The sequence below is a fragment of the Danio aesculapii genome, chromosome 11 (genome assembly GCF_903798145.1).
Source record: "Danio aesculapii chromosome 11, fDanAes4.1, whole genome shotgun sequence".
NCBI lineage: Eukaryota > Metazoa > Chordata > Actinopteri > Cypriniformes > Danionidae > Danio > Danio aesculapii.
The window spans coordinates 14,300,286-14,326,572 of record NC_079445.1 but is presented as its reverse complement, the minus strand read 5'-3'; the positions used below and the strand labels follow the sequence as shown (position 1 = coordinate 14,326,572).

The 26,287-nt window shown below is 39.5% G+C and overlaps 1 protein-coding gene across 3 annotated transcripts in view; it reads left to right on the top strand.

Annotated features, from left to right (window-relative positions):
- Positions 1 to 26,287, top strand: part of palm1a (paralemmin 1a) — an 83,164-nt gene that overhangs the window by 47,267 nt on the left and 9,610 nt on the right. For 2 of the 3 annotated variants that reach the window (XM_056468393.1, XM_056468394.1), the window contains exons 3-7: positions 409 to 489; positions 20,354 to 20,481; positions 21,213 to 21,321; positions 24,289 to 24,310; positions 24,554 to 24,619. In XM_056468393.1, coding sequence (XP_056324368.1) covers positions 409 to 489; positions 20,354 to 20,481; positions 21,213 to 21,321; positions 24,289 to 24,310; positions 24,554 to 24,619 — 406 coding nt within the window. The remainder of the gene's footprint in view (positions 1 to 408; positions 490 to 20,353; positions 20,482 to 21,212; positions 21,322 to 24,288; positions 24,311 to 24,553; positions 24,620 to 26,287) is intronic. The other variant, XM_056468395.1, reaches the window with a different exon arrangement.

Here is a 26,287-nt window from a genome sequence, read left to right as displayed (position 1 = left end):
AAAGTTTGACAACAAGCTGAACATGTTCATGGGCCAGTGACATCACCACATTGAAATGGTCTATAAAAAACAAAGTTAAAATAACTCTGAAACACAAAAACTAACAACTTTATCATAATATTTATACTTCCCTGCAGTTGAAACTGCAGTCAGAAGTTTGTTATTTTTGATTGATTTTATTGTAGAATCATGTTTCAGCACCCAGTGCATCTATCCATCCATAGTTTCAAAACCAGAAGAAAGAATGCTGTCACTTAGCGAATAATTAAAAAAACACTAGCAAAAATATAACATTGTGGTAAGCTATTGTCAGGTTGTTTGTGCTCACTTGTGTTTTAAGTTACATCAGTGCTTTGAGTGTGTATGACCTCAGTTTTAATGTTAATATCACATGATTTTGATTAACAGGAAAAGAGGAAAAGACAGACAGAAATTGAGAATAAGAAAAGACAACTAGAGGATGACCGACGGCAGCTTCAGCACCTTAAGGTAAGACTATGACATCTAAGGCCCAATCAATGCACTTTATATTCTGAATAAGTTAAGTCAGTTATCGCCTGAAATAACAGACCTTTTTCTTGGAACGCAAAATTACCCATTATGCTTTGCGTGTATGCGCAAGGAGAATGCTAAGAACTTCCGGTCGGCAGCTGATGCGTGTAAACAGTCACATTTGGACAGCTTTGAAATGATAATTTTAATCTATTTTACCTGCATTTCTCTTCTTTAAACTGATACTGTTGTTGATCAGCACCACCTCCTGAACTGATCATTAAAAAAAATGTGATCCAATAGGATGGAAAACAACTGCTGTGAGACATTTTCCCCTCGTTGTCAGACGGCATCTTCTGCTGTTTAAATGAAGCCTCGTCATCGCTAAAGTCACCTGTGCTGTCCCACTAGCACACTGATTTAATAACTGTGACAAAGTGAAAATAAATTGACATTTTGAAATGACAGAAACACACAAACCATGGTATCAGTAACAGAATTTTATTGGTCATTTTTGTAAATTGCATGACTTACATACCTGTTAAGTTTCATGCCAGTAATCTGGTTTGCTCTATAATGCAGTGAAGTATTGTGTGTGGCGTGTGTGTGTGTGTGTGTGTGTGTGTGTGTGTGTGTGTGTGTGTGTGTGTGTGTGTGTGTGTGTGTGTGTGTGTGTGTGTGTGTGTGTGTGTGTGTGTGTGTGTGTGTGTGTGTGTGTGTGTTTGGAAGAGCCACCGAGCTAACAGCTGACAGGCCAGGGAAACACACACACACACACTGTATTTCTGACAGCAGACACGTGAACTAGGAGAACGTTTTTACCACTTGTACAACATCTGACAAATTCTAACGGCTTTAATACACACCTTTCAAAGTTGTGTGTCACAAAAACACTCTGTAATCCACTCAAAACGCTATTGAAACCCATTTTCAGAGCGCAAATTACTGGTTGTAAACGCTGTAAACGGAACTTCTTAGCATTCTACCGGAAGACACTGGTTGCTATGGCGCCCTCCATGCAGCACCCAAGAAAAAGGTCTATAATGGTAAAATCACAGTACTTTACCCAATTATTCATTAATAAACAACTAATCAACCAAATTAACAAACAAACAATTAAATATGGTGAAGATCTAATGCAGTATGGCACATTTAAAGAGTTTGTAGCTTTATTATATTTGTTTTATATTATAAAATTAAGTAAGCCAGTTTCCACCACATAAAAAAACAATGCATTAGTCAATTATAATTAATTATTGATTTTGAGATTACTTGAGAAGAGGAATTTAAGATACTGAGATACTTTATGTGAAGTGATTATAATGAGGAAAAAGTGAGAACTTAGTCAAGGTTATAAAATGGTTGCAAAAACTCACTATTTAAAAAAAAAACTTAGTTTATTTATTTATAACATAGTATTTTATCAAATTTTATTCAGTATTTGTGAGTCAGTGTCATAAATATGCTTTAATATTTACACAATAATTATTAAATAGCATAATTTCTACAGTTTCTTCCTCATGTCATAATTTTTATTTGTTTCTATTAGGTGTTGTATGATTACAACTTATGCCATACATTTATCTTATGACTTAGTATATCATAATTTAGTATATCATAATTTAGTCTTTTAATCATAATTATAATTATACATTTATATTACATATTAATTTGGTCATAATTCTAAATTAACAGTGAATTACGTGAGAAAAGTGCATTTAAAGTTTTTGATTTTAGCAAGCCTCTAATGGTAAAAATTAGTTAATTATATTTTTTAATAATCACACTTCATGAAAACAGTCTGCAGAAACACGTTGATTGACATTCTTCCTTCGTACATGTCATCAGAGGGAGAAATCCCTGGCCATTAGTAACAAGCAGACATCCGCCATAAGAGTTTTCGAGCCGTACCTGCTGAAGATAATGTCAGAGACTCAAGTTTTGAAAGATAATTTGGTCATAATTCTAAATTTATTATGAATTACTTGAGAAATGTACATGCAAAGTATTTGTTTTTCAGTGTTTATTAATTATAAGCATTTTCAAGCATTTTTAGGTAAAGGGTCCCTTTGAGCAAAGACAGTTGGAGTAGGGTTCCCTGTTATAATTGAGTATTGCATTTTAAGCATGTCTGATGATAGAATCTTGGCAGTGGACCTCGAAATATCAGTGTTGACCATTGACCAGACCACTGTGATTCGGGGCAGTCTGGGTCAAAAACACCCTGTCAGACACAGGAAGAAGAACCTTCTATGGGGGATGATGAGACATCCTGTTTGTGTGAAGAAGGAAATGTTTCACTTTGCTAAAAATGGTGTATTGTCTCTGTGGCCTTCAAGGTCAGGTGTACAAGATCGTGAACTGTTGGAGGTCTGTTTACTGTTTATAATGTAGTTTAGAATAGACATTTTAATGGGAACTAAGGCCCAATCCCAGTTCTATTTTTGAAACCCTACCTCTTCAAAATTTAAACCTAAGAAATGGGACAGCACTACAACACCTGCACACGTCATCACGTCATTGCGATCTCTTACTACATATAAGATCAAACGATCGCGACTGCTTTAGTTACTACAATTGTTATTTTTTTGGTCTTTATCTTCAGAAAATCTCAGAAGGCAATGATATCATGTCATCTAAGTATATAATGTGGCAATAAGCTCTTAAAAGTACTGTGCATTTACACCGTGGCCATATTCATTTATGTAAACACACAAAAACATCATTAACATTATAGCAGACACTGTAAAAAGGTCATTCCCCGCCACTGGGATGACAGAATGTTGTAGAACTACTATGCAGGAGTTATTATTAGGGATTATAGTGACATTTAGCGGTTTTTATTTGTGCGTTTTTTTTAAAGCATGATGGTAAAGCACGAACACTGTTATGAATGTATTAAAACATATGCTTGTTTGTGGTAAAAATCATGACGCTTTTCCTGGTGATGTGGAGCCAATTCGCGAATCACAGCACATTATGTTAGCTGACCAATTAGAGCCTCTTGAGGGTGGGCCTTTCAGAGGAACTAGGAAATATGACAGTCGTTTTCATGTTAGCTAAGTAGCAGTATAAGATATATTAAAAAATTATGTGATTTTTTGCAAGTGAAGCATGAGCACACATTTCTTTGCATCTTATAAAAACAACCAAGCCTTAAAAATACACTCTGGACCAGCCCTTAAAAGCGGCGGTGACCAAAACAGCACAATTTGGATCAAAACCTAAAAGGGGCCATTTCAAATAGTTAGTATTTTGAGCTGAAATTTCACATAGACACTTTAGCGACGTCAGAAAATAATTTTAAATCTTGTAAAAAAAAAAGGAATAATTGGTCTTCTTTAATGTCTCTGGATAAGTACCATACTACACTGTTACACAAGCCTATTAAATTCAGATTATTCAAAACATTTCTGGCAAAAATGCTACCTCAGATCATTTATGTAAACCAACGTTTGTGTTTAGTTGAACTTTACATCTTTATTTTACATATTTTTGATGAGTAGGGTGGCACACAGGTGTCTCCCATTAACACTCAGCTCTTGGCCAAAATCTAATTATGATAATGCTACTTACCACTTAATTGAAATATTGAATCAACTAATTTGAGCAGGTTGTTTGCATTATTGTCACATTAACTCACATCTTTGTGATTATGTCTTAGTTAGCAATAGCATGCATTATTGCAGCTGCAGCTATGAAATAGACTTTTTATACACTTGTATGATTATAGAAGAGGCGGCACAGTGGCTCAGTGGTTAGCACTGTCCCCTCACAGCAAGAAGGTTGCTCGTTTAAGTACCGGCTGGGAAAGTTAGCATTTCCATGTGGAGTTTGCATGCTTTATTTTCCTTAAACTCTATAATGCAAATCATGCTGGGAACTATAGAATTCTACTAAATAAAATATAATTTTGAGTTCAGGCAACATTTTTTTATTAAGTACAATGAACTTTCATCAAAATTTGAGTGAAATAAACTGTTTGGTTTTACATTGTACTCATATTACTTCTGTCATATGCTGTATATATACCATGCAGCTATTATTATGCTTTTTTCTGTATGTGTAAATGCAGATCAGCTTTGTAAAAAAAAAAAAAGGGCAAACATACAACATACATTGTTTCTGTATATCTTCATATTCTGTATACCATTGTTGTTATTGCTTACTCATTCTAATACAAATTTAAATTTATTGGAAAACCTAAACATAATTACATTTTTGACTTATAAAATATATAATAATATAAAATAAATTGGAAATATATTTGCCCAGGCCATGTGAATAGTGTGAAATGATGTATTTGCTATAAATGCATGGTATTAGTATCAATTGTGTGTTATGCGCAAAAAAAAATCAACTTGAGTAGAAAAACAAGGCGAAAAACATCCCACAAATAATTGAGAGCGAGTGACGGGATGCTCGGTTCTTGGTATTAACTTGGTATGGTGTGAACCATACTTACTCAACACTCAGTTTCAGTGACCAACTAGAAGAGACATGTTCAAGGAGTGCTAATTTTGACAGCTATGATGTTAATTAAATTCTAGTCTTAATATTTGTATAAAAATGGCATTTATTATTAGTCATATCGTTGTTGTTGTTATAAATAATGCAGACAAACGGGAAAAGTTCCAAGTGCAGCTTTATTTAAGCAAAGTATGGTCGCACTGGCAATGTTTAACAGGCGTAGACGGCAAAAAGGGGTAAAACAAAATCATAAGAAAATAATAAACAGGCAAAAATGTCAGGGCAGGCAGCAAACAATCAATAATCCAAAAACAGTTAAAAATCCAAACCTTGACAGGCAATGACAGGAACCATGGAGTAATACACACTATAACAGTACAAGACTGAGCAATAGTGTATATGTGAGTGGTGTTGCATAGTGTGTGTAATCAGTATAAATGATCTGCAGCTGTGGGTGTATATGCAATGAGCTACTTATTAGCTGTAACAGGAGTTGACTGGCACAATGTCTTATGGAAGTTGTAGTTCAGGTGAGTGTACATGGGAGTGATCTCCAAAAAGGACAACACCACTGAAAATCACAACAACTGTCATCTAATTTTGTTTTTGTCTAGTTTTAGTCACCTTAAATCTACTCTAAATCTACTGAGCTAAGTAATTAGCTCAAAATCAGTAAATTAATTTTTTTCTGGGTATTACTGCAAAAGGCTTTATTAGGCTGTTGTTATTTTAAATCTGAAGGCATGGACAATAAGCTGTACTTATACTCTGATACTTTACCAAGTAAAGAGTATTTTAGAGGAAAAATCTGTGGTCGTGTTTGAGACTCAAATGCGCATACAAAATATATCTCAAAAAATAACATAAATAAAAATGGGTGCTTGCTTGGAGTTGATGCAGAGTAGGGATGTCATAACAAGGATATTATCTAAAATCAAGATTTTGGTTTCCTAACATACCTGACAAAAGTCTTGTTACCTATATCAAGTTTTAGGAACAACAAATAACAACTTGACTTCTAGTTGATCATTTGGAAAGTGGCTTATATGAAAGGCAAAGTAACTTATTAATAAAGACTCAAATAACTTATTAATAAAGTCATCTGGAATGGCAAAGAAAGCATTTTTTGAGTTTATAAAGATTATTTGGATTTATCTTCTATGCCTCCTCCTTCATCTTAGCCCAGACATGCTCAATATTTTTCATGCCTGGTGACTGGGCTGGCCAGTCTTGGAGCACCTTGACCTTCTTTGCTTTCAGGAACTTTGATGTGGAGGCTGAAGTATGAGAAGGAGCGCTATCCTGCTGAAGAAGTTGCCCTCTCCTGTGGTTTGGCAGCACAAATGACCTAATACCTCAGGCTGCTGATGTTGATGTCCACTCTGCACATCTCTCGCAAGCCCCCATACTGAATGTAACGCCAAACCATGATTTTTTCTTCACCAAACTTGACTGATTTATGTGAGAATCTTGGGTTCCAATAGGTCTTCTGCAGTAGTTGTGATGATTGGGATGCAGTTCAACAGATCTATCTTTAGCCACTTTTCCAAATGATCAACTAAACTTCCAGTTATTATTTGTTCCTCTTATAACTGGGATCGATGACAGAACTTTTGTCAGTGTATTTAGCAATAGAACAATATTACATTTAAATTCATAAAAGTTTTAGCAAAAAAAATTTGTTTCTCTTGATTTTTCAGTTTTTATACAATTTTATTAAACATATAATTCCCTAACATATTAATTTTTGGAGTGTGATCTTAAGTTTTTTGATATATTTGTTCCAGTTTTGGCTTTGGGACTGATTAATCAAATTTATATACACAAATATATTATTGTAAAGCATCCTATAGAAAATATGAAATAAAAAGAGAGATCACTCATTTATGCCGAGCAAATATGATTCTTATTTCAACTGTATTACAGCTGTATTTATTTAATATATTTTTTGTTTTTATTTATTGACAAGCCTATCTTGTCAATCGAGCCTATCTATCTATATATTGTGGAAGTTAAAATTGCCATTTTTTTTGTTTCTGCATGTGTTTTTGAAGCTTCACAACTTTACAGCAGCCGGGAGACTTTGCTGTGCTGGCCAGAGATAAGATCCAAAAACTCTCCTCATTAGCAGTTTCTATGGAGCTCCCATTCAGAGTCAGCAAAATGCAGAGGGAGAGAAAGAGAGAGAGATGAATGGCCGAGTGAATAGTGGGCCGCAGGTCGCTAAAGTATGCAGGGGCCTCTGAGAGTCCCGAAAACACATGCTCTCTGATATATGAGCAGGCTTTTCTCAATCTAAGATAAGGACCACAGTGTTCTGCTCAAATATAGAACAATTCCAACCACTTGAGGTATGAAACTGCAGCTTTAGGCGTCTGGCCAAGTCATGCTAAAGCTTATTTGTGTGTGAATTATATAATAGGTATCTCATTCTTTTGTATTTTGGCTCCAAAGCTTCCCTTGTTTTTATTGGCTCAACAGTTCATTTAGACTCATATTAAAGGATGCATGATGTGCCAAGAGTGATCAGTACAGGATGCTAATGAAGATTTGGCATGATGTTTGATTAGGCAGATGGGTTAATATAGGTCTCTTCCACTTTATGGGGTGTATATTTGTAGCTATGTACTGTGTATATGTTGTTCAATTTGTGTGCAGTGGAAAAGTTGTGGTTGTGATTATTGAATTCTATTAAAAGTCTAGCAAAATATTTGAATAATATGATTAAGATTAAGAGTGGTGAACTGTAACACCAACAAAAGGTACTTTGAAACTTGACTTCAGAAAACAATAGTTCAGTCACTAGAAGCACATGTGCGCTTTATTCTGTATTTTTCATTGCATTGTGTTGGTGGAGATGCTTGTGTGTGTGTGTGTGTGTGTGTGTGTGTGTGTGTGTGTGTGTGTGTGTGTGCGTGCGTGCGTGCGTGCGTGCGTGCGTGCGTGCGTGCGTGCGTGCGTGCGTGCGTGCGTGCGTGCGTGCGTGCGTGCGTGCGTGCGTGCGTGTGTGTGTGGTCAGTATGTACTCCCACAGCAGGTCTCTGGAGAGAGGGAGGTGGCAGTTCAAGCAAAAATGAAAACTGAGATGAAAGAAAATAAAGAAATGAAATATGATAAAAGGTTCAAAATGAAAGAGAGATCACTTTTAGTGACTTATTTTAAAATGATCAGTGCTATTCACTGTTTTATATTTTTTTGATCATGTTGTATTAAATACAGCCTTTGTATTAACTGAAAGTTGGGTCAAATATGGACAAACACAACAGTTGGGTTAAAATATTGAATTTAAATTGAATACAAATGATACAATCATTTTAAAGTGTACATACAGTTGAAGTCAGAATTATTAGCCCGCCTCATTATTTTTCCCCCAATTTCTGTTTAACGGAGAGAAGATTTTTTCATATAAACATATTTATAAACATAATAACTCATTTCTAATAACTGATTTATTTTAACTTTGCCATGATGACATTAATAACATTTTACTAGGTATTTTTCAAGACACTTCTAGCTTAAACTAACATTTAAAGGCTTAACTAGGTTAATTAGGTTAACTACGCAAGTTAGGGTAATTAGGCAAGTTATTGTATAACGATGGTTTGTTCTGTAGACTATCGAAAATAGTCTAAAAAAATTGCTTAAAGGGGCTAATAATTTGGACCTTAAAATGGATTTAAAAAAATTAAAAACTGCTTTTATTCTAGCTGAAATAAAACAAATAAGACTTTCTCCAGAAGAAAAAATATTATTAGACATACTGTGAAAACTTCCTTGCTCATTTGGGAAATATTTGAAAAAGAAAAAAAGAATTCAAAGGGGGGCTAATAATTCTGACTTCACTTTATACTATTAACATGGTAACTGATTATAACAGAGTTGTTTTAATTGAAATACTGAGAAATATGTTTGAATCATAATATTTAACACCTTTATATTTTACTTTAATTTTAAGTTGGTGAAGCTAGGCATGGCAAGTTTATTAAGTTTATTTCATACACAATGGCAATTCAAAGTGCAAGACAAGAATAACAGAAACATGAAATATAACAAGTGTTAGAAATAAAAATTATTAAAACAGATTCAAAGTGTGTTTAAACTGATTTAAAGAGAATAATAAATAAAATGTCTGTTAGAGTTGAACAGTTCTCTTTCAGTTCAATCAGATGTGTTTAAATCTTGATTTGAATGTGCCTATTGTAGGAGCTCACCTGCTTATTTTTGTAATCAAAGATGATGTACAAATAAAGGAAAATAAAGTTGCTGGAAATAAAATTAAGCAGTTTTTATATTGCAAAAATATTAAATAATAAATATATTGCAGAGCATGGGTTTCCACCAGGTGTTTCAGTTTTCCCCCACAAGTCCAAAGACATGCGCTATAGGTGAATTGGGTTAGCTAAAATTGTCTGTAGTGTATGTGTGTGTGAATGAGAGTGTACGGATGTTTCCCAGTGATGGGTTGCAGCTGAAAGGGCATCCGCTGCGTAAAAACGCTGTGAAACGGATCCACAATCAAATAGAACACACATACTTAAAGTACAATATGTTTCTTATACCAAGGCTGAGTGTCCTCTCCGACGTTTTTATCAAAACTGTTTAAAAACCGGTATAATCTACATTCAGGCAGTTATAATATCTTTACTACACAAAGTCTATCTTGAATAAAAAGTAAAATCACCTTAAAATAATTAACCGTAAAAATAGCAAAATCACTATAGACATTTTAGATAGTATTAACTCCTAGAAATAACAATAGAAACTATTGCTTCCAGTCCTCAGCCCTTTAATTCCACTCAAGGTCCCCGTGACCTCTGACCCAGTTTGGTGGCTCCTGAAAATAGTTACAAAGAGATAGGCAAATGCACTAAACATTATTTTATTAAGCAATGAGTTAACTTTATTCATTATTCAATAATTATGTTTAATAAAATAGTATGAGGAACAGTATGATGAGAAAAGGAAAAACGTAGATCCATGCTGAGACGGATTGGAAGGTATAAATCCGATTCCTTCAAATCCACTTAAAGTTACCAAAACTAGTAAGTTAACTTAGTTTCTTTATGTTACACTAACATAAATTGATTGTGTGCCACCCAGCATGGCACAATCTTCTTTTTGAGTCGTAAAGTGTATGCTAGAGAATCCAGGACTGGTATTGATGAACTAAATCAAAATACATAATGGTGGTATGCATGTGTTATTAGCATATAAGAATGTTATTTAACTTGACAGCAAGATAGAAGATGGCCATGTTCAAAGGTTTGATCAGTAACAGCTGGGAGAAGCAAGAATGTCTGAGGCCTGGAGTGCATTGTGCAGTAAATGCCAGGAACCCCTTAGGGGATGGACAGCTGCCAAATGATACAACTCACTTCCATAATGTTCCGTCTTTAAGTATGTGCAGAATAACTTTTCTGTGGTCAGTGTTTTTTTTTTTTTGCTGCTTGTCAAATATCTGGATGTACGCACAAAAAGAACTAATCAATCTTAAGTATGCTAGAACTGCAATATTTTAAAATCAGCAAAAGGCGGATTGAAATGGGTTGGCATTAGATTGGGTTTGGATGAGATATTCTAAAATGTTTGTATAGCAGCATCATTGCCATGCTGATTTTAATATCTGCTGGAAATAGTTTGCTATGTTTATGTAAAGTCTTAAGCAGTTTGATTAACAAATTCCTATGTAGTTGCATGCAACCAATAAGCAAGGATTGGTCTCTTATGAGGCAGAGCAAGATCAGTCTCAGAGAGTAAATCAGAGCAGTGTCTTGTTTTGTGCCAAGGCAGCTTAGTGCCAGCTCAACACTTAGATTTTAGTGCCAATTAGCTGAATAATTCAAGGCTCTGAGATCGAGAGCTGTGCACTATTCAGTTAGTAAAGATCTCTGCTCTCATACAAGATCTCCAAAGGCTAGCGATAACAGAATTTAAACTCTTTAGGGCCATCGCTATTATTGTTCAACTACACATGCATCTTCAGTTTCAAGCATGTCTTTTCTTCTTCTTTGCCATACATTTTTTGTTTCATTTATAACTTTTTAAAGTATTTTTTTTTTTTAATCTGGTTTTTTAACCCCACCAAGGCATTTATTTAATCAATATATAAGTCTTCAAGTACAGTACCTGACAAAAAACTATCTAAGTTTTAGGAACAACACATAATAACTTGACTTCTAGTTGATCATCTGGCATTAGAAGTAGTTTATATAAAATATAACATATCAAAGGCCTCTTGATTGTTTATTTTACTAAAATAAAATATGATCATGCCTTAATTTTTAAGGATTTAATTAGGGCAGTAAGGACTGACTTTGCTGAGACAAAAATCCTGTCACTTAACAGAAATAATGCACAGTATAGCATATAAAGTCTTGGTGCAGTGGAAATATAATTAATATTGTAAATGACACTCAAGAGCTCGGAGGACTGCATCCATACATCTCTACATTGACTCAGATAACTTATTAATAAAGTTTGGTAAAGAAAGCATTTTTAGGACTCCCAGAGTTCATCAAGATATTTTAAATTAATCTTTAATGCCTCCTTCTTCATCTTACCACGGACATGCTCAATAATGTTCATTGCTGGTGACTGGGCTGGCCAATTGACAAAGAAGCATTAATATATATATATATATATATATATATATATATATATATATATATACATATATATAAAATATTATTATTATTATTTTTATTTTTTTTTTACACACAGTTGAATACAGAGTTATTAGCCCCCTTTAGAATTTTCTTTTCTTTTTTATATATTTCCCAAATGATGTTTAACAGAGCAAGAAAATGTTCACAGTATATCTGATAATATTTTTTCTTCTGGAGAAAGTCTTATTTGTTTTATTTCGGCTAGAATAAAAGCAGTTTTCAATTTTTTTAAAAACAATTTAAGGTCAAAATTATTAGCCCCTTTAAACTATATATTTTTTATGATAGTCTACAGAACAAACCATCATTATACAATAACTTGCCTAATTACCCTTACCTGCCTAGTTAACCTAATTAAGTATAATTAGGTTAACTGTCACTTTTAGCTGTATAGAATGTTTATAACATATAAACAAGAGTAAATACATAAATAAAGATGGCATAAACACATTACACCCCCCCCCCCCCCCAATCCAAAAGACAACGAACGAGCTGAAAGGGACAAATATCATTGTACACTGTAAAAAATGTCTGTAATTTTAACAGTAAAAGTCTGTGCAATCTACAGTGAAAACCTGTTAAATGATTAACAGCTCATTTCTGTACAAAATACGCAAAATAGCTGTAACAGATCTAACGATACGGTTACTAAAGTAACCCGTCGTTCCCCGAGGAGGGGAACGGAAATGCTATGTGGAAACTTCCACTATGGGGATTTCGTCAGAATCCAATCATCTGAAAGAGTATAAAAACGGGCCAATGAAATGCCAATGAGTTGGCAGCGTCAGCGTGCACAGCTGGCGTCAATGACAATCAGTCATGCTATAAAGACGCAGCCAGTGCCATGCTCGACATCCTTTTCTAGCTGAAGAGACTTTCACGCTCAACAGCTAAGGGACAATCGTTGTGGCGAAGGAACATAGCATTTCCGTTCCCCCCCTCGGGGAACGAAGGGTTACTTTAGTAACCGTAGCGTTCCCCTTCGGATGGGGAACTCCAATGCTATGTGGAAACTTCCACTATGGGGAAATCTGTGGAAAACGCCACAACGAAAGAACCTTACTGCGTCCCTGGCGAAGGGTGTGCCACGCAGTAGAGCGAGCGCACCTACAACGCCCCGAGACACAGTCTTCCAACGTGTCCCCTGGCCCTCACTTACCTGTTCAGAACAGTTATGTTTTTCGGGGAGTCGCAATAACCCAGTAAAATAGGTTTTGATACGACAGTACGTTGGGAAAGCGTTCAGTCCCGATAGTGAGGATGCTGCGGAGCTCACCTGTTACCCAGAGGGGAGACCTGGTGACAACCTATGGACTAGCCCAGAGATGGGGAGTCCTTGCATAAGGATGGTTAGCGGGGAGGGAAGACACGAGCCTGCCCTAGAAGGGGGGACTATACCGTGGCTGAGTGAACGTATGGGATCGCCAGCGGGGATCACACATAGCAGGCACCTATACCCAGAACGCGGGCTGACCAGCGGGCATGCCGACAACGTAACGGGCCAACACCTGACTCCTCCGCTGAGTCAGGTGCTGGGGCCTCGGAGGAACTCTGCGGGGTTCGCCAAAGAAATGGGGAACTAAACTGACAAAGCTGAAAAAGCGCACGTATCTCCGGGTTAGGGAGAGTGGCGCAGCAAGCGTGTTTCGACACCTCAAGCGAATCGTTTCCTCAATCACCAAGGGTTGCCTAATACCCTTGAGGAAACCGGCTCCACTCGCAGATTGTAACCTTGCAAATGTATTGGGTGTCACCCAACCCGTAGCTCTACAAATGTCTGTCAGAGAGGCGCCGCGTGCTAACGCCCAGGAGGATGCGATGCTCCATAGTGGAGTGCGCTCTCACCCCCGGGGGACACAGCTCACCCTGGCCCAAAGGCGAGGGAGATGGCATCCACTATCCAGTGGGCCAACCTTTGTTTAGATACGGCACTTCCCATCTGCCGACCACTGTAATGGACAAAGAGCTGGTCAGAGGATCTAAGGCTCTGAGTGTGGTCCACATATATTCACAAAGCGCGAACAGGACACAACAATGAAAGGGCTGGGTCTGCCTCCTCCGCGGGCAGCGCTTGCAGGCTCACTACCTGATTCTTAAACGGCATGGTAGGAACCTTGGGCACATAGCCGGGCCGGGGTTTCAGGACAACGTGAGAGTAGGCCGGCCCGAATTCTAGGCACGAGTCACTGACCGAAAATGCCTCCAGGTACCTAACCCTCTTAACCGATGCCAACACGACTAGCAGAGCTGTCTTCAAGGACAGAAATCTCAAGGATACTGAGTCGAGTGGTTCGAAGGGATCCCCACGTAGGCTCGTAGCACTACCGTGAGATCTCAAGAGGTTATAAGAGGGGGGCGGGGGACTAGCCTGAGTGATGGTATTAACCACCGCCACCGGTAGGTTACCTAAGTCTTCCTCGTCGCGTCTTATGGACCCCACGTGGAGGTTCCACAGAACTAAGCGAGGGTGCCAGATGGTGCCCTGTCCCTGAGAGAGTAGGTCCTCTCTCAAAGGGACTCGCCAGGGGGGGCGTCGCGAGGAGGGAGAGTTCTGATATCCAGGTCCGGTTGGGCCAGGGGCGCAACTAGCAAGACCTGCCCCTCGTCCTCCCTGACCTTGCACAGAAACTGCGCGAGTAGGCTCACTGGGGGGAGTGCATACTTACGCATGACTCGGGGTGGAGTCGCCATTCTCCCGGGGAAGGAGCTGCCGTGAGAGCCTGCTGGCCGCACGGTTGAGCCCATCCGGGGTGTGAATAGCAAGCAGCGACTTCAGCCGCGTATGACTCCAGAGGAGCAGACGGCGAGCGAGCTGAGACATGCAGCGGGAGCGTATACCCCCCATCCGGATGGAATACGCTACCGCGGCCGTGCTGTCTGTCCTGACCAGCACGTGTTGCCCCCTCAGCACCGGTAAAAAGCGGCGCAGAGCGAGAAACACTGCCAACAGCTCTAGGCAGTTGACATGCCAATGCAGCTGGGTTCCCCTCCACAGGTCCGCAGCAGCATGCCCGCTACACATGCCCCCCCCCCACCCCATACTGGAGGCATGTGCCGAAACGACAGCCTGCCTGGACGCCTGACCTAGGGGCACACTGGCCCGTAGGAAGGAGGGGTCCTTTCCAGGGGGTGCGGGTGCGGTGACAGCGCAGTGACCGTCACTCGGTGTGTGCCCGCGTGCCATGCGCGTCTGGGGACCCGATCGTGAAGCCAATGCTGTAGTGGTCTCATATGGAGCCATCCGAGCGGCGTGGCTGCGGCTGCGGATGCCATATGCCCCAGGAGCCTCTGAAATAATTTCAGGGGGACCACTTTTTTTCCTGTCGAACTCTCTCAGACAGTTCAGCATTACCTCGGCGCGCTCTCGTGAGAGGCGCGCCTCCATAGTGATCGAGTCCAGCTCCAACCCGAGAAAGGAGATGCTCTGCACGGGGGTGAGCTTGCTCTTTTCTCGGTTGACCTGAAACCCCAACGGGCGGAGGTGCCGGAGCACCTTGTCTCTGTGCATAATCAATTGCTCCCGAGAGTGGGCTAAAAATCAGCCAGTCATCGAAATAATTGAGCGTGCGGATGCCGGCGAGCCGAAGGGGCGCGAGTGAAAACTCGCGGAGACAGAGAGAGCCCGAAGGGGAGGACCTTGTATTGCCACGCTCGACCTTCAAACGCAAACCGCAGAAACTGCCGGTGGCGTGGAAGCGTGGAGATATGAAAATACGCGTCTTTCAGATCTATTGCTGCAAACCAATCCTGAGGACGAACACATCGCGTGATGCGCATCTGCGTAAGCATTCTGAAGCGCAGCCTGTGAAGGCAGCGGTTCAAAAATGTGCAGATAAAGGATTGGCTATAGCCCACCGCTCTTTTTTTTTTTTTTTTGGGCACGATGAAGTGGGGGCTGTAAAACCCGCGCTCCATCTCGGCTGGAGGGCCGGCTCGATTGCATCCTTCGCCAGGAGGACAGCAATCTCCTCTCGCAAGACAGGGGCGAACGCAGGACTAACCCTGGTCGCCCGTGAACCTGGGAGACCGTTTCGCGAACTGAATCGCATAGCCGAGTCTGGTCGTATGGATGAGCCACTGCGATGGGCTGGCCCGCGCTAACCAGGCAGGCAGAGCCCCCGCAAATGGTCTCACCCGCACGATCGCTGACGTGCCAGCGGCGGGGCAGCGTGGAGTGAGTGGGCTCATCCGCGGAGCGCTGGGGTCACACAGGAGAGCAGGAGAGGAGATGTTCTCGTCTCACACTCAAACTCCAGGAGAGGGGCTGGGAGTGGAGAGAAAGGAGACCGTTCTCTCGCGCTCCGTGAGCCATTGGCGAAATGCACCGATCCTGCGAGCTGGAAGGCATAGCGTCCCAGACTGGCAGTGTTCGGGCTGTCACATCCGGAGGAGGGGAAAAGTGCTCTTTCACTGAGGATTTTGATGGCGTTTTTTTTTTTTTTTTTTTTTTACGCCTTTAAATAACGTGCCCCGCCCTCCAGCGGGGAAAGAGCAAATTCCCTCCTCCCCAGATGGCCCGCCTCAGGGACGCTTCGCGGTCCGTTTTACCGAACTTAGCGGCGCCCTGGGCGGGGGACGCTGGTTGCCTGCGCGATGCTCAAAGCTGCGGGTGGGCGTCCTCGGCGAAAAAGCAGTGGATGTGGATGGCTCGGCGGGGGGGGAGCGGTCATACAATCCCGCCGATAGAGACCTCGCCCATCGCCCCAGACTGCTCTATCACCGGCGTGAATTCCTGGGCGAATTCACCGCCAGTGTTGCCGAACAGGCCAGCATGGGATATGGGTGAGTTAAGAAAGCGAACTTTGTCAACGTCACGCACATCACCAGGTTTAGCCTGAGGTGGCATTCCTGGATCACGGATGTGATCATCGTCCTTCCCAGGGCACACACAGCTGACTTTTTTTTTTTTTTTTGTAAGAGCATAGTCGGTTGCGGTGCGGAGCGCATGCTCAGTCCTGGGTCAGAACCATCCTCGCGCAGCCGGGCCAGCGCCTGCGCTTGGTAGCGCTGGTAGGTGGCCATAGCATGCATGGTGAGGGGGAAGGCGCACGCAGCACACTGCGTGAGCCTACTGTGCCCATCCAGGAAGAAGGGGATGGGGAGGCTTAGAAGGTCTCGCCTTCATCCTCCACATCACACCCCTCTAATCGGTCCGGCCGCGGGGCTGGGGGATAAACCATCTCCAGAGCCACGGCCGAAACAGCCTGGGGAAGCACAGCCGCAAATTCTGCTTCTGGATTCGACGCCGCGCTCAAAGTCCCGGAGGGAGCGAGCGGGTTCGAATCCTCGTCAGATCTTGACAGCCCAACCTCCAAGGATGGTGAGGATGGAAGCGCACGCAGATCGGGCAGAAAAAAGTGCCCTCAGGACAGCGTGAGTTTACTGTGCACTTCCGGGAAGAAGGGGACGGGAGGCTTTGAAGGTCTTGCCTCCTTATATCCTCCACATCACACCCATCTAGTCGGTCCGGCCGCGGGGCTGGGGGATAAACCATCACCAGACCCACGGCCGAAGCAGCCCGAGAAAGCCCGGCCATCACGTCTGCTTTTTAGATGCTAACGCTGCGCTCTCCACCCCGGAGGGAGGGAGCGAGCGGGCTCGCATCCTCATCAGACAATGACAGCCCATCCTCCGATGCAGCGATGGACATCTGACCCCCGGTGTCATCAGGTGAGAGAGCGACCATCCAAGGACGGAGCGCTTCTCTTCACCTGAAGCTTGGATGAAGCGCGTGGAGGAGCGAGAGGTCCGCGGCCCGGGGGCGGCGGATTCACTCCCACTGAAACCCTCAGATCTGCCCGAGTGCCAACCGCAGTGCGGGGGACAACTGGGGCGGGTGGCTCTTTTGCAAGAGCGAGCCGCGATCTTAACTGCACAACAGACATGACATCAGTGATGGCATGCACTGCCCGCGAGCACCGCATTAACATGCTGGACCCCCAGACATGAAACGCTGTGCTCGTGCCCATCATCCGGGGATAGGAAACCACCACATCCAGAAACGCACGGTTGGAGTGACGTCTTGAAAAAGACGCGCTGCACGACCGTGTTGCTCTTTTAGGAAAGCTGTTTTCCTATATACAAACCGCTCTTGAAGGACCGGACCCAAAGGACGCCAGGCAAGGGAGAAATACCCAGCTCGACCATCTGGCACTGCGTATACGCGCTCTGGACCGGGAGAAGCTGCTTCTCGATCTCTCTCTGTAGACACAGGTTGGAGATACCCTCAAAGACTCTCTCAGAAGCTTCGTGAAAGGCTCTGAAAGCGAAAGGATGTCGAGCATGGCACTGGCTGCGTCTTTATAGCATGACTGATTGTCATTGACGCCAGCTGTGCACGCTGACGCTGCCAACTCATTGGCATTTCATTGGCCCGTTTTTATACTCTTTCAGATGATTGGATTCTGACGAAATCCCCATAGTGGAAGTTTCCACATAGCATTGGAGTTCCCCATCCGAAGGGGAACCTGTGTTTTCGAGAAAATAATCAGTGTGTGAAATCTCACCACACACCATCATTCACTAGTCCTTAAATTAGTCAATTAGTTTAGTCCACTAGACAGAGTGAATGACCACAAATGAGTGAATTCAGACACTGATGAACACCTGCTGTTAACAAGTACAATCACTGAAGGAAAGAACAAGAAATAAACTACAGACACAGCCTCACACCAAACCAACTGAATTAAAACAGAGGATTAAACCATTAAATAACTGCTTTAGCAACTTCACCGATTATAGTTTGACTTCAATTCTCTCAAATCTGCAAGAATATTTTTTATTTAAAATGTTTCATTTGACCTCACCATCATGGAGTTCAGAGGCTGCATTAGTTGGGCTCTTCAACCTTCACTCAACTATCATACTGATTCTCTGGCTGTTATAAGTGTGTTTCTGAAACTCATCAGCTATAGCAAGAAAAGCAATGGAAACTATACTGTGTATAATTTTTCATTACAGATATAATCTCTAGTATTTTATAAGTTAAGCCATAGAAAGTAGCTTTATTTGATGTTGTTTGGTATATGTTACAGCTTCCCATGGATGTTCAACAAACAATTATCAAGAATTAATAAGAAATTATAATTTAATTAGTTTTATGCACAAAACCTTGAGATCTCCAGCTGCATAACATGACAGAGACATAAAGAATCAGGATATGAAAAATCAAAAAATCAAGTCATTCATGCTGCATTGCATGCTGGGTGCCAGCATAGTACAAAACTCCCAGCATGCATTGCAGCTTGAATATATTATGCAGCTTAAAGTTCTTACTATCTCTTTCTTTTCCTTTATTTTTTGTTGTTATTGGGGGGGGGGGGGGTGTTGATGTCTGTGTGTTTTTAAGTTCTGCCATAGATCAAACATTCTCATAGTGAATGATGTATTAAGACCTGTTGAACTCATTAGCTGCTGTAGGTCAGGTGGTTTCATTTGCATATGGTATTTATTTCTCTCTTATAACTAACAAGATTTTCAATTACTGCGCAAGCAGGTGAGGGCTCATTGGTAATCTCATCAGACTTATTATTGTTTTTTCTTTTGGCTTTGCATACTATACAAATAGTGTGATGAGCACAATAAACTATTGCAATATAAATTAGCATCTGAACAAATAGTTGAAGAGCCCAACTAAAGCAGACTGTCCTCCATCGTGGTGACTTCAAATGAACAACACAAATGTAATTAAGAGCTTTTGTTCATGTGACAGAAATAAAGTCAAAGTTCAATAATAAGTGAAGCTCTTGATGTTTGTGTTGTTTAATGATCTCTGCTGAGATCTTGAGAAATTACATTTTTATTGTGTAATTTGTTTTAATTTTATTAATAATTATTTCATTTAGTTTTATTCTCAGTTGATTTCATCTTTGGTTTTGGCTGTTTTTTGTGTTTTGGTTTCCTTCAGTGATTCTGCTGTTAACAGTTATTCATAAATAATTCTCAATCCTCCTTTAATTAGACACTTAATTATCTTCATCACTGTCTGAGTGTTCAACCCTCTGTAGTGAGGACACTAGTGAAGATTTTGCTCTGGGATTTGAGGGGTGAAATGTGTTGGATGAAAAATGCAGACTGTGGAATGTATTTTTAACAGAAATATTCTGTAAACTGAATTTACGAATGTAAAATGTTAAAAACAGTAGATTACTGGCAACCACAGCTGCCGGTATTTTTCCATAAAATCAAGAAAAAAAAAAACTGCAAAATACTGTAAAACTTTTTTTTGTGTCACCATTGTGGAGGATAGTAGCATCTGTGTGCAAGTCCAAGATGAACTAAGAGTAGTTGATGTTATGCTGCATCTTCTTTTGTTTAAAGGTAACTATGTAGATACGAATGTAGTAAAAATCTGTTCGCTAATTGTAACCACACATGAACACATCAGTGTGTTGAATGACTACGTTTTTATGCACTAAGCTATGTTCTTGTGAACTGAACATCGTATCAGTTCATGAAATATGGTTATTTTCCATAAATTTAAACAGTTCTATAAACTTTCGTATTTTTTACAGAAAAATTCTGGCAACCACAGCTGCCGGTATTTTCCCGTAAATTTAACAGATTTCTTTAACAGTGTATAAATAACAAACTCAAAACTCAGTAACCTTAACTTCAATCATGTCATTTTGGATCTGGTACCATGTCTGGAGGGGTTAAAGGTTGTACAGTAATAAGTTGCTTGAACAAACAACCAACAATCAACATTTTTAATTTTTATTTAATAGTCAAAGGCACTTAGGGAAAGATGGCTGCTGGATGGTGCACCCTCTGCAGGACAGGAGGAAGACGAGACAACTAAACAGCTGCGGGAGCATGAGGCCAAAACCAGAGGTCTTGAGGAGACCATTCTCAGGTAAGCCCACCTCAGCAAGATGACGACCTGTTTTTAACCATTATTTAAATATTAAGAATACACTTTTTAATAAAACGAGTACTAAAAAGAAGTAGATGTGTTAGATAGTAAGGCCCTGATATAGGATACATCAGCCTAAGCTGTGTAATATGGATCTAGTGGCCAAGAATGTTCTTATCTGATTTGTCTCAGTTTATTCCCAACGGTATAAAAGAGGCAGAATCTCCAATAGCAGAACAGTCGGTCTGAATCTTCAATACCATGATTAAATTTCTGCTGGAGCTACAAGACCTCCTTGTAAGCAGACCATGAGCTGGGTTAGGAAGTTTACTTTTAAAATGTATTTTACCACATATTAAAAAATACATTTTTAAACAGTAATGAAAAATGAATGTATATAATGAAAGGTTTCTGGAAGGTTTCCAGAAATTTGCCAGCCTTTGCAACACTATTCACAGATGTAATACACTTTAATTCAATTCAAGTTTATTTGCGTAGCGCTTTTCACAATATTTATTGTTTCAAAGCAGAAACTTTAAAACTTTATTAGTTATAACTTGAACTAATTAACTAATACTAATTACTAATAACGTTAACAGTTAAACTTAAACAGTTAAAGGCTATTCCAGATTTTAGGAGCCATATATGTGAATGATCGACCTCCTTTAGTGGATTTTGCTATTCTGGATACTACCAGAAGCCAATACCCATTCTCTTTCTTTTGAGCACAGCCTGGAGAGAGAGCTGGAGGAGCTAGAGACAGGTGTGTCTGCAACATCCACCAAAGAAAACCTTTCAGATGCATTTCAGGAAGTCAACACCAAGACAGTAGAAAAAATGGTGAGTTTTGACCAAATGTGCTTTCTAACCCATAAATTTCACCCCAGGTTTGAGATCCAGAGGCTTCTGTTGAAACCTTTGTGCATGACACATAATGCGGGAAACGTCTCATGTCCGGCTACACAAAGGCCATCTTGATTAAAGCAAGTGATGGATTGTACTGCTTACAATGCAGTTTCACTCAAGCAGCATGCGCTAAACATTTAGGACAGACAGACTTTTGCCTCGTGAAAGAATTAGTGTTCTGCATTCAGAGCAGATTCTGTAGTAACAGCAGTGATGCATCAACAACACTAATTATTTCCTCTAATAGTTCCTTTAAAGTACATTGTATGTCACTGTCCAGGCATTGGCTGACCTCCAACTTACAGTTTAAGCGTTGTCATCAGGACTGCAATAACATTTTTATTTACTTGAATAAATTTCCCAGGATATTCTCAGTGTTCAGATGTGTTGATTACTGCTTTTTTCATGTTTGTCTGAATGACTGTAATTAAGAAACAGCAAGTACAAATGAACAGTTTCTATGGAAACAAATATAATGCCAAAATAGATACATGTGTTGCTTAGTTATTGATGACTAGAAAAAACATACTGATCTCTATCTGTTATAGCAAACAGAAACCACATACTGAAAAACTGAGGGTAAACGTCAGTAAAATGTTAAGAGTTACAGAACATTTTAGTTGTTGGAAATAAATGTGAAATCAAATGTGTACATGGTTCAGATGAAATGAACACTTTTTATTATAGCTAGTTTAAGAGTATACACAAATATATGGAGACCTGAAAAGAACGTGATGGTGGGAAAAAAAAATGAGTGGAAAAAAAACTGGGTGGGAGAAAAAAAACGGGTGGGAAAAAAACTGAGTGATAGTAAAATGTATATTTTAATTATTTTAAAAATAAGTTTTTGCGTTTCCTCGTTTTGTGGGGATGTTTTGTGAGGGAACGCAAAGATGCTGATGTGGGATCAGTTTATCATACAGATTGCGTCCGTCAGTCAGCGCTTAAACATGCATTCACTGATTCAGAGGTTGCATATGAAGGGCGATGATCGGCGCACAGATTTAATAGAAAGAAAATGAATGCGGACATTTTATGTTAATTTCAACGTGCTTTCAAAATTAAAAATATAGGAGAAATATTAAAAAATACTTCATGATAAGATGATAGAATGGTAAAATACGGGAGAATCCTGGCAAAAACTGGAGGGTTGACATGTATGAAGTGAATAGGAAGTGAAAATAATTTGATTGTTTTATATACCAGCAACATTTCAATCATTAAACAATTAATTAAATGACCATTAAACAATTAAATGACCATTAAACCATTAAAAGCAATGTTTGCTTTTGTATATTTTTCCTAACCTATCTAGCTACGTATGCTCGTTCATGTAAATAAATAAATGAACAAATGAGCGAATAAATAAATAACAGATTTTTTTAGAAAAACATCTCTCACTTGTCTGTATGTTTGATGATATAGGTCAGATGGGTCCTACATACTGTAGCTAATTAGAGATGACAGAGTATCCATGCTAACTGCCCACTCAGTTCTGTGTCCCAAGATCATTAAATCTAGGCACGTCATGATATTGCCAAGTACCATGCGATCCTGGATTAACATCTATGTTGATCCTGGAGCATAATTTTTGTTTGAAAATGTAATCCGTACCTATTTCCTACCCCTAAACACATCCATAACTGTAAATTGTTCCCAAAGTTAGAGGAAAACAATCATGTAGAAATGCAAAAACTGTAAGCCTAAACTTAATATAAACGGTAAACATATCCTGTAATTCTGAGTGACTGACTGGAATGTTGTGGAATGTTACAGTAGATGTTGATCCAGGAACATGTCCTTCTTGGTGAAATCAGGTTAAGACAAATCTAGACAGTAGAAAGTTGGTAGAAAGTGAACTGGTCTGAAAGTTCAAGCAGTGCAGATACACAGTGGCCGCAGTGTTATCCTGTGGGCAAAACTTACATGGGACACTTTAGGCTCTAACCAAAACCCCAAATCTCTATTTTGCCAACATTCATACCCGCAGCCTAATTGTTGTGCAATGGAGATTGACTTGAAAAGCAGTAGTCCAGAACACCAATCAGAGAGCAGTTGTGGACAGCCACACCTGTGTTCTCAAAATTCTGCATTTTAGCCCATCTATTTGAAATGGGATACCATTTTCAAAATGCTCTGTTTTTGTTACGGTGTAACCGTAAAATGGAAAAAAACTGCTTAGTGTAAATGCCCGCTGAAGTTTGTTATACAGGTTTTTACGGATCTTTCTAAATGAGCCAAAAACAATAAATGGTCCCACTTTATATTATGTTAACTAGCATGTACTTGCATCAAAAAAATAAATACAATGTACTTACTGTTTTCATACTGTATTAAAGATTACTTGTAGTGCTCTTGAGTTGGGATAGCAGTACGGCTTTGGAAAGGTTTGGTGGTATGGGTAGGTTTAAGGGTGGGTTAAGGTTTAAGACATGGTCAACAGTGTAATTACAAATGTAATGATAGAAATTCTTACGTCCTAAAATCCTTTTCTCTAAATTCGTAATGTAAATATCTTACTACACACAGGTATTAAATTAATTATAAGTACTATGTCAAAACATGTATTTACACAATATGTACATTGTAATGAATTAATAATTTCGGTGTAGGTACATATTAGTTAAGGCCACTTAATATAAAGTGGGACCCAATAAATTACCAGAATTTTTTATTTAAATAAATGGGTTCTGTAATGTGAAACACAACCACCTCTGTTAAAATCATGATTCAAGACCCTTTAACACTGATGCAGTACTCTTGTAGTAAACAGAACAAGTGTATTGTTCAGAATTATAATGTAGTTGATGGCTGTATTTGGATGTTTCATATTAAATACACACATGCATCATATGGATCAGATCAAACTTTAAACAACAGCTTTCCCTCTCTCTCTTGCAGGTGGTGACAGAATCTGTTAAAGGTAACATCCTAAAGTTTTACACATGATACATCTCTAATGATAATCTATCCATGAGCAATATTTGATTGCCACACATTTTAAATGTCAGCAATTTATAGCTTACAATAGTTGAAGGATATTTCAGAGTTGTGTCTAGTATTTCCTTCCCATCCTCCCTCTTTCTCTTCCTCTTCCTCACTCTTGCTTCTTAAACCTTATTATCATTCTCTATCCTTCTCTGTCCTCATTCATGACCCTAATTAGAGGTCAAAGTTCACGTCAGCCCTCGTCTGGAGAAATCCGGAGGTGTCTCTGACATGATGAGAGCAGGTGAGTGTTGGTCCAACCGTAGCTCACAAACTCACTTTCCTGCTGTTTTTACCCTTTACTTCTTTAATTATGACAAAAAAAGTACACGTATTAAAGAAAATAGAAAGCACATGAAAGTTAAGTTGGTCTTAGAATAAGGTTTTATTTTAAAATGAATGTATGCAATTGCAGAATTGGGAGAAAGCCTTAAAACTTTTTAGTATATACCATGTTAATGTCAACCTAGGCTCATTCTGAAAACGTACTGCTATAAACATTTGTGGAGAGCGCCAAATACATCCCAGTAGGTAAGTTTTTTCCTGTTTTTGTTTTCACAAGTCCACCAAAGGCCGCTGTGTACGTTTTCTGAGATCTCAAATTTCTTTCGCGAGTGCCATTCGTGCCTGCTGTTCTCGCGTAAATCCACCCGAGGCTGCTGTGGACTGACTGACTGACCGATCGACTGACCCACCCTCCTACTTTCCTAATCCCAACCAATAGTGTTTTCAAAAGCACTGATTCACCCAACCATCGACTTCCCTAATCCACTTCCATAATCGCGATCTCCAGAAATGTATATAGGGCTACGTTTTCAGAATGAGCCTATGTTGGTTAATGTTGTGAGATATTGTTGTCTATGTTCAGTGTATGCTTAGAAACATTTCAACTCCTATTGTTTTTTTATTATATAATGTGCCAAACTGATGGCTGAATTTATGTCCTAAAAATGTAAACGCACCAAAATTAAAATAATAATTTAATATCCAGATGAAACCAATGTAAAAATGATGTCTATGTTAAAATGTTATCTTTTTTAACTGCTCTTGTTTTTATATTAAGAAATATGTGTGAAACTGATTTCTGAACCAGTGTTTTCAGCAGTGGTAAATACAGCCAGACAAGACTTTTTAGAAAGTTTTTTTTTTTTAATGTCAGTGTTATCTGGCAGGTGAAATGGCATATTCCCTCTAATGTGTGCCTATGTGTGTGTCCACTTGATTACAAAACCAGAAAATCCAATCTTGTCTTGATTTCAACTAATCTTGTCTTCTGATTTTCTGTTCTCTTGGTTGCTGTGTTTGCATGTGTGTGCTTTCATGTGTGTCTCAATCATAAACTAAGCTGAATAACAATGTTAAAGAATGTAATTTTTGGAAAATTATACTATTAAAGTATTAGTTGCCATAGCAGTGCTGCCTCTGAATTGATATGGCTGCATTCAGAAATTGCATACTTTTCTACAGCATATGGTATATAAAAAACAGTATGTGAAAATAGTATAGTAATCATAGCACTGATATTCTGGGCCCTGTCTTTGTCTGTCTGTGTTAGGAAATCAGTATGTAACAGTTTAATTACGGTAAAATTAAGTGTTCCAAAGTGCGCATCACTATACTTGAACGGTAGGCTGTAGATTCATCTTTTTTTTACAATCACATGCTGAATATATCTCTCGTATACATATTTCAGGCCTTTAGGTATGCTTCTGACTGAAATAAAGGTGTTGGGTTTTTTTTTCAGAAATTATTCACAATTTCTCTTTGGAGTACACAATTTGATAGGGGAGTGCTATGGCTAGTACTGAAAGCTTATCGGACATAGAGAAGTGGGGCGGGACATTGCGAAGGGTCACATTATTCCAAGATGACAAATTTTGTTTCAGGAGAATTCATTGTCAAAAACAGATAA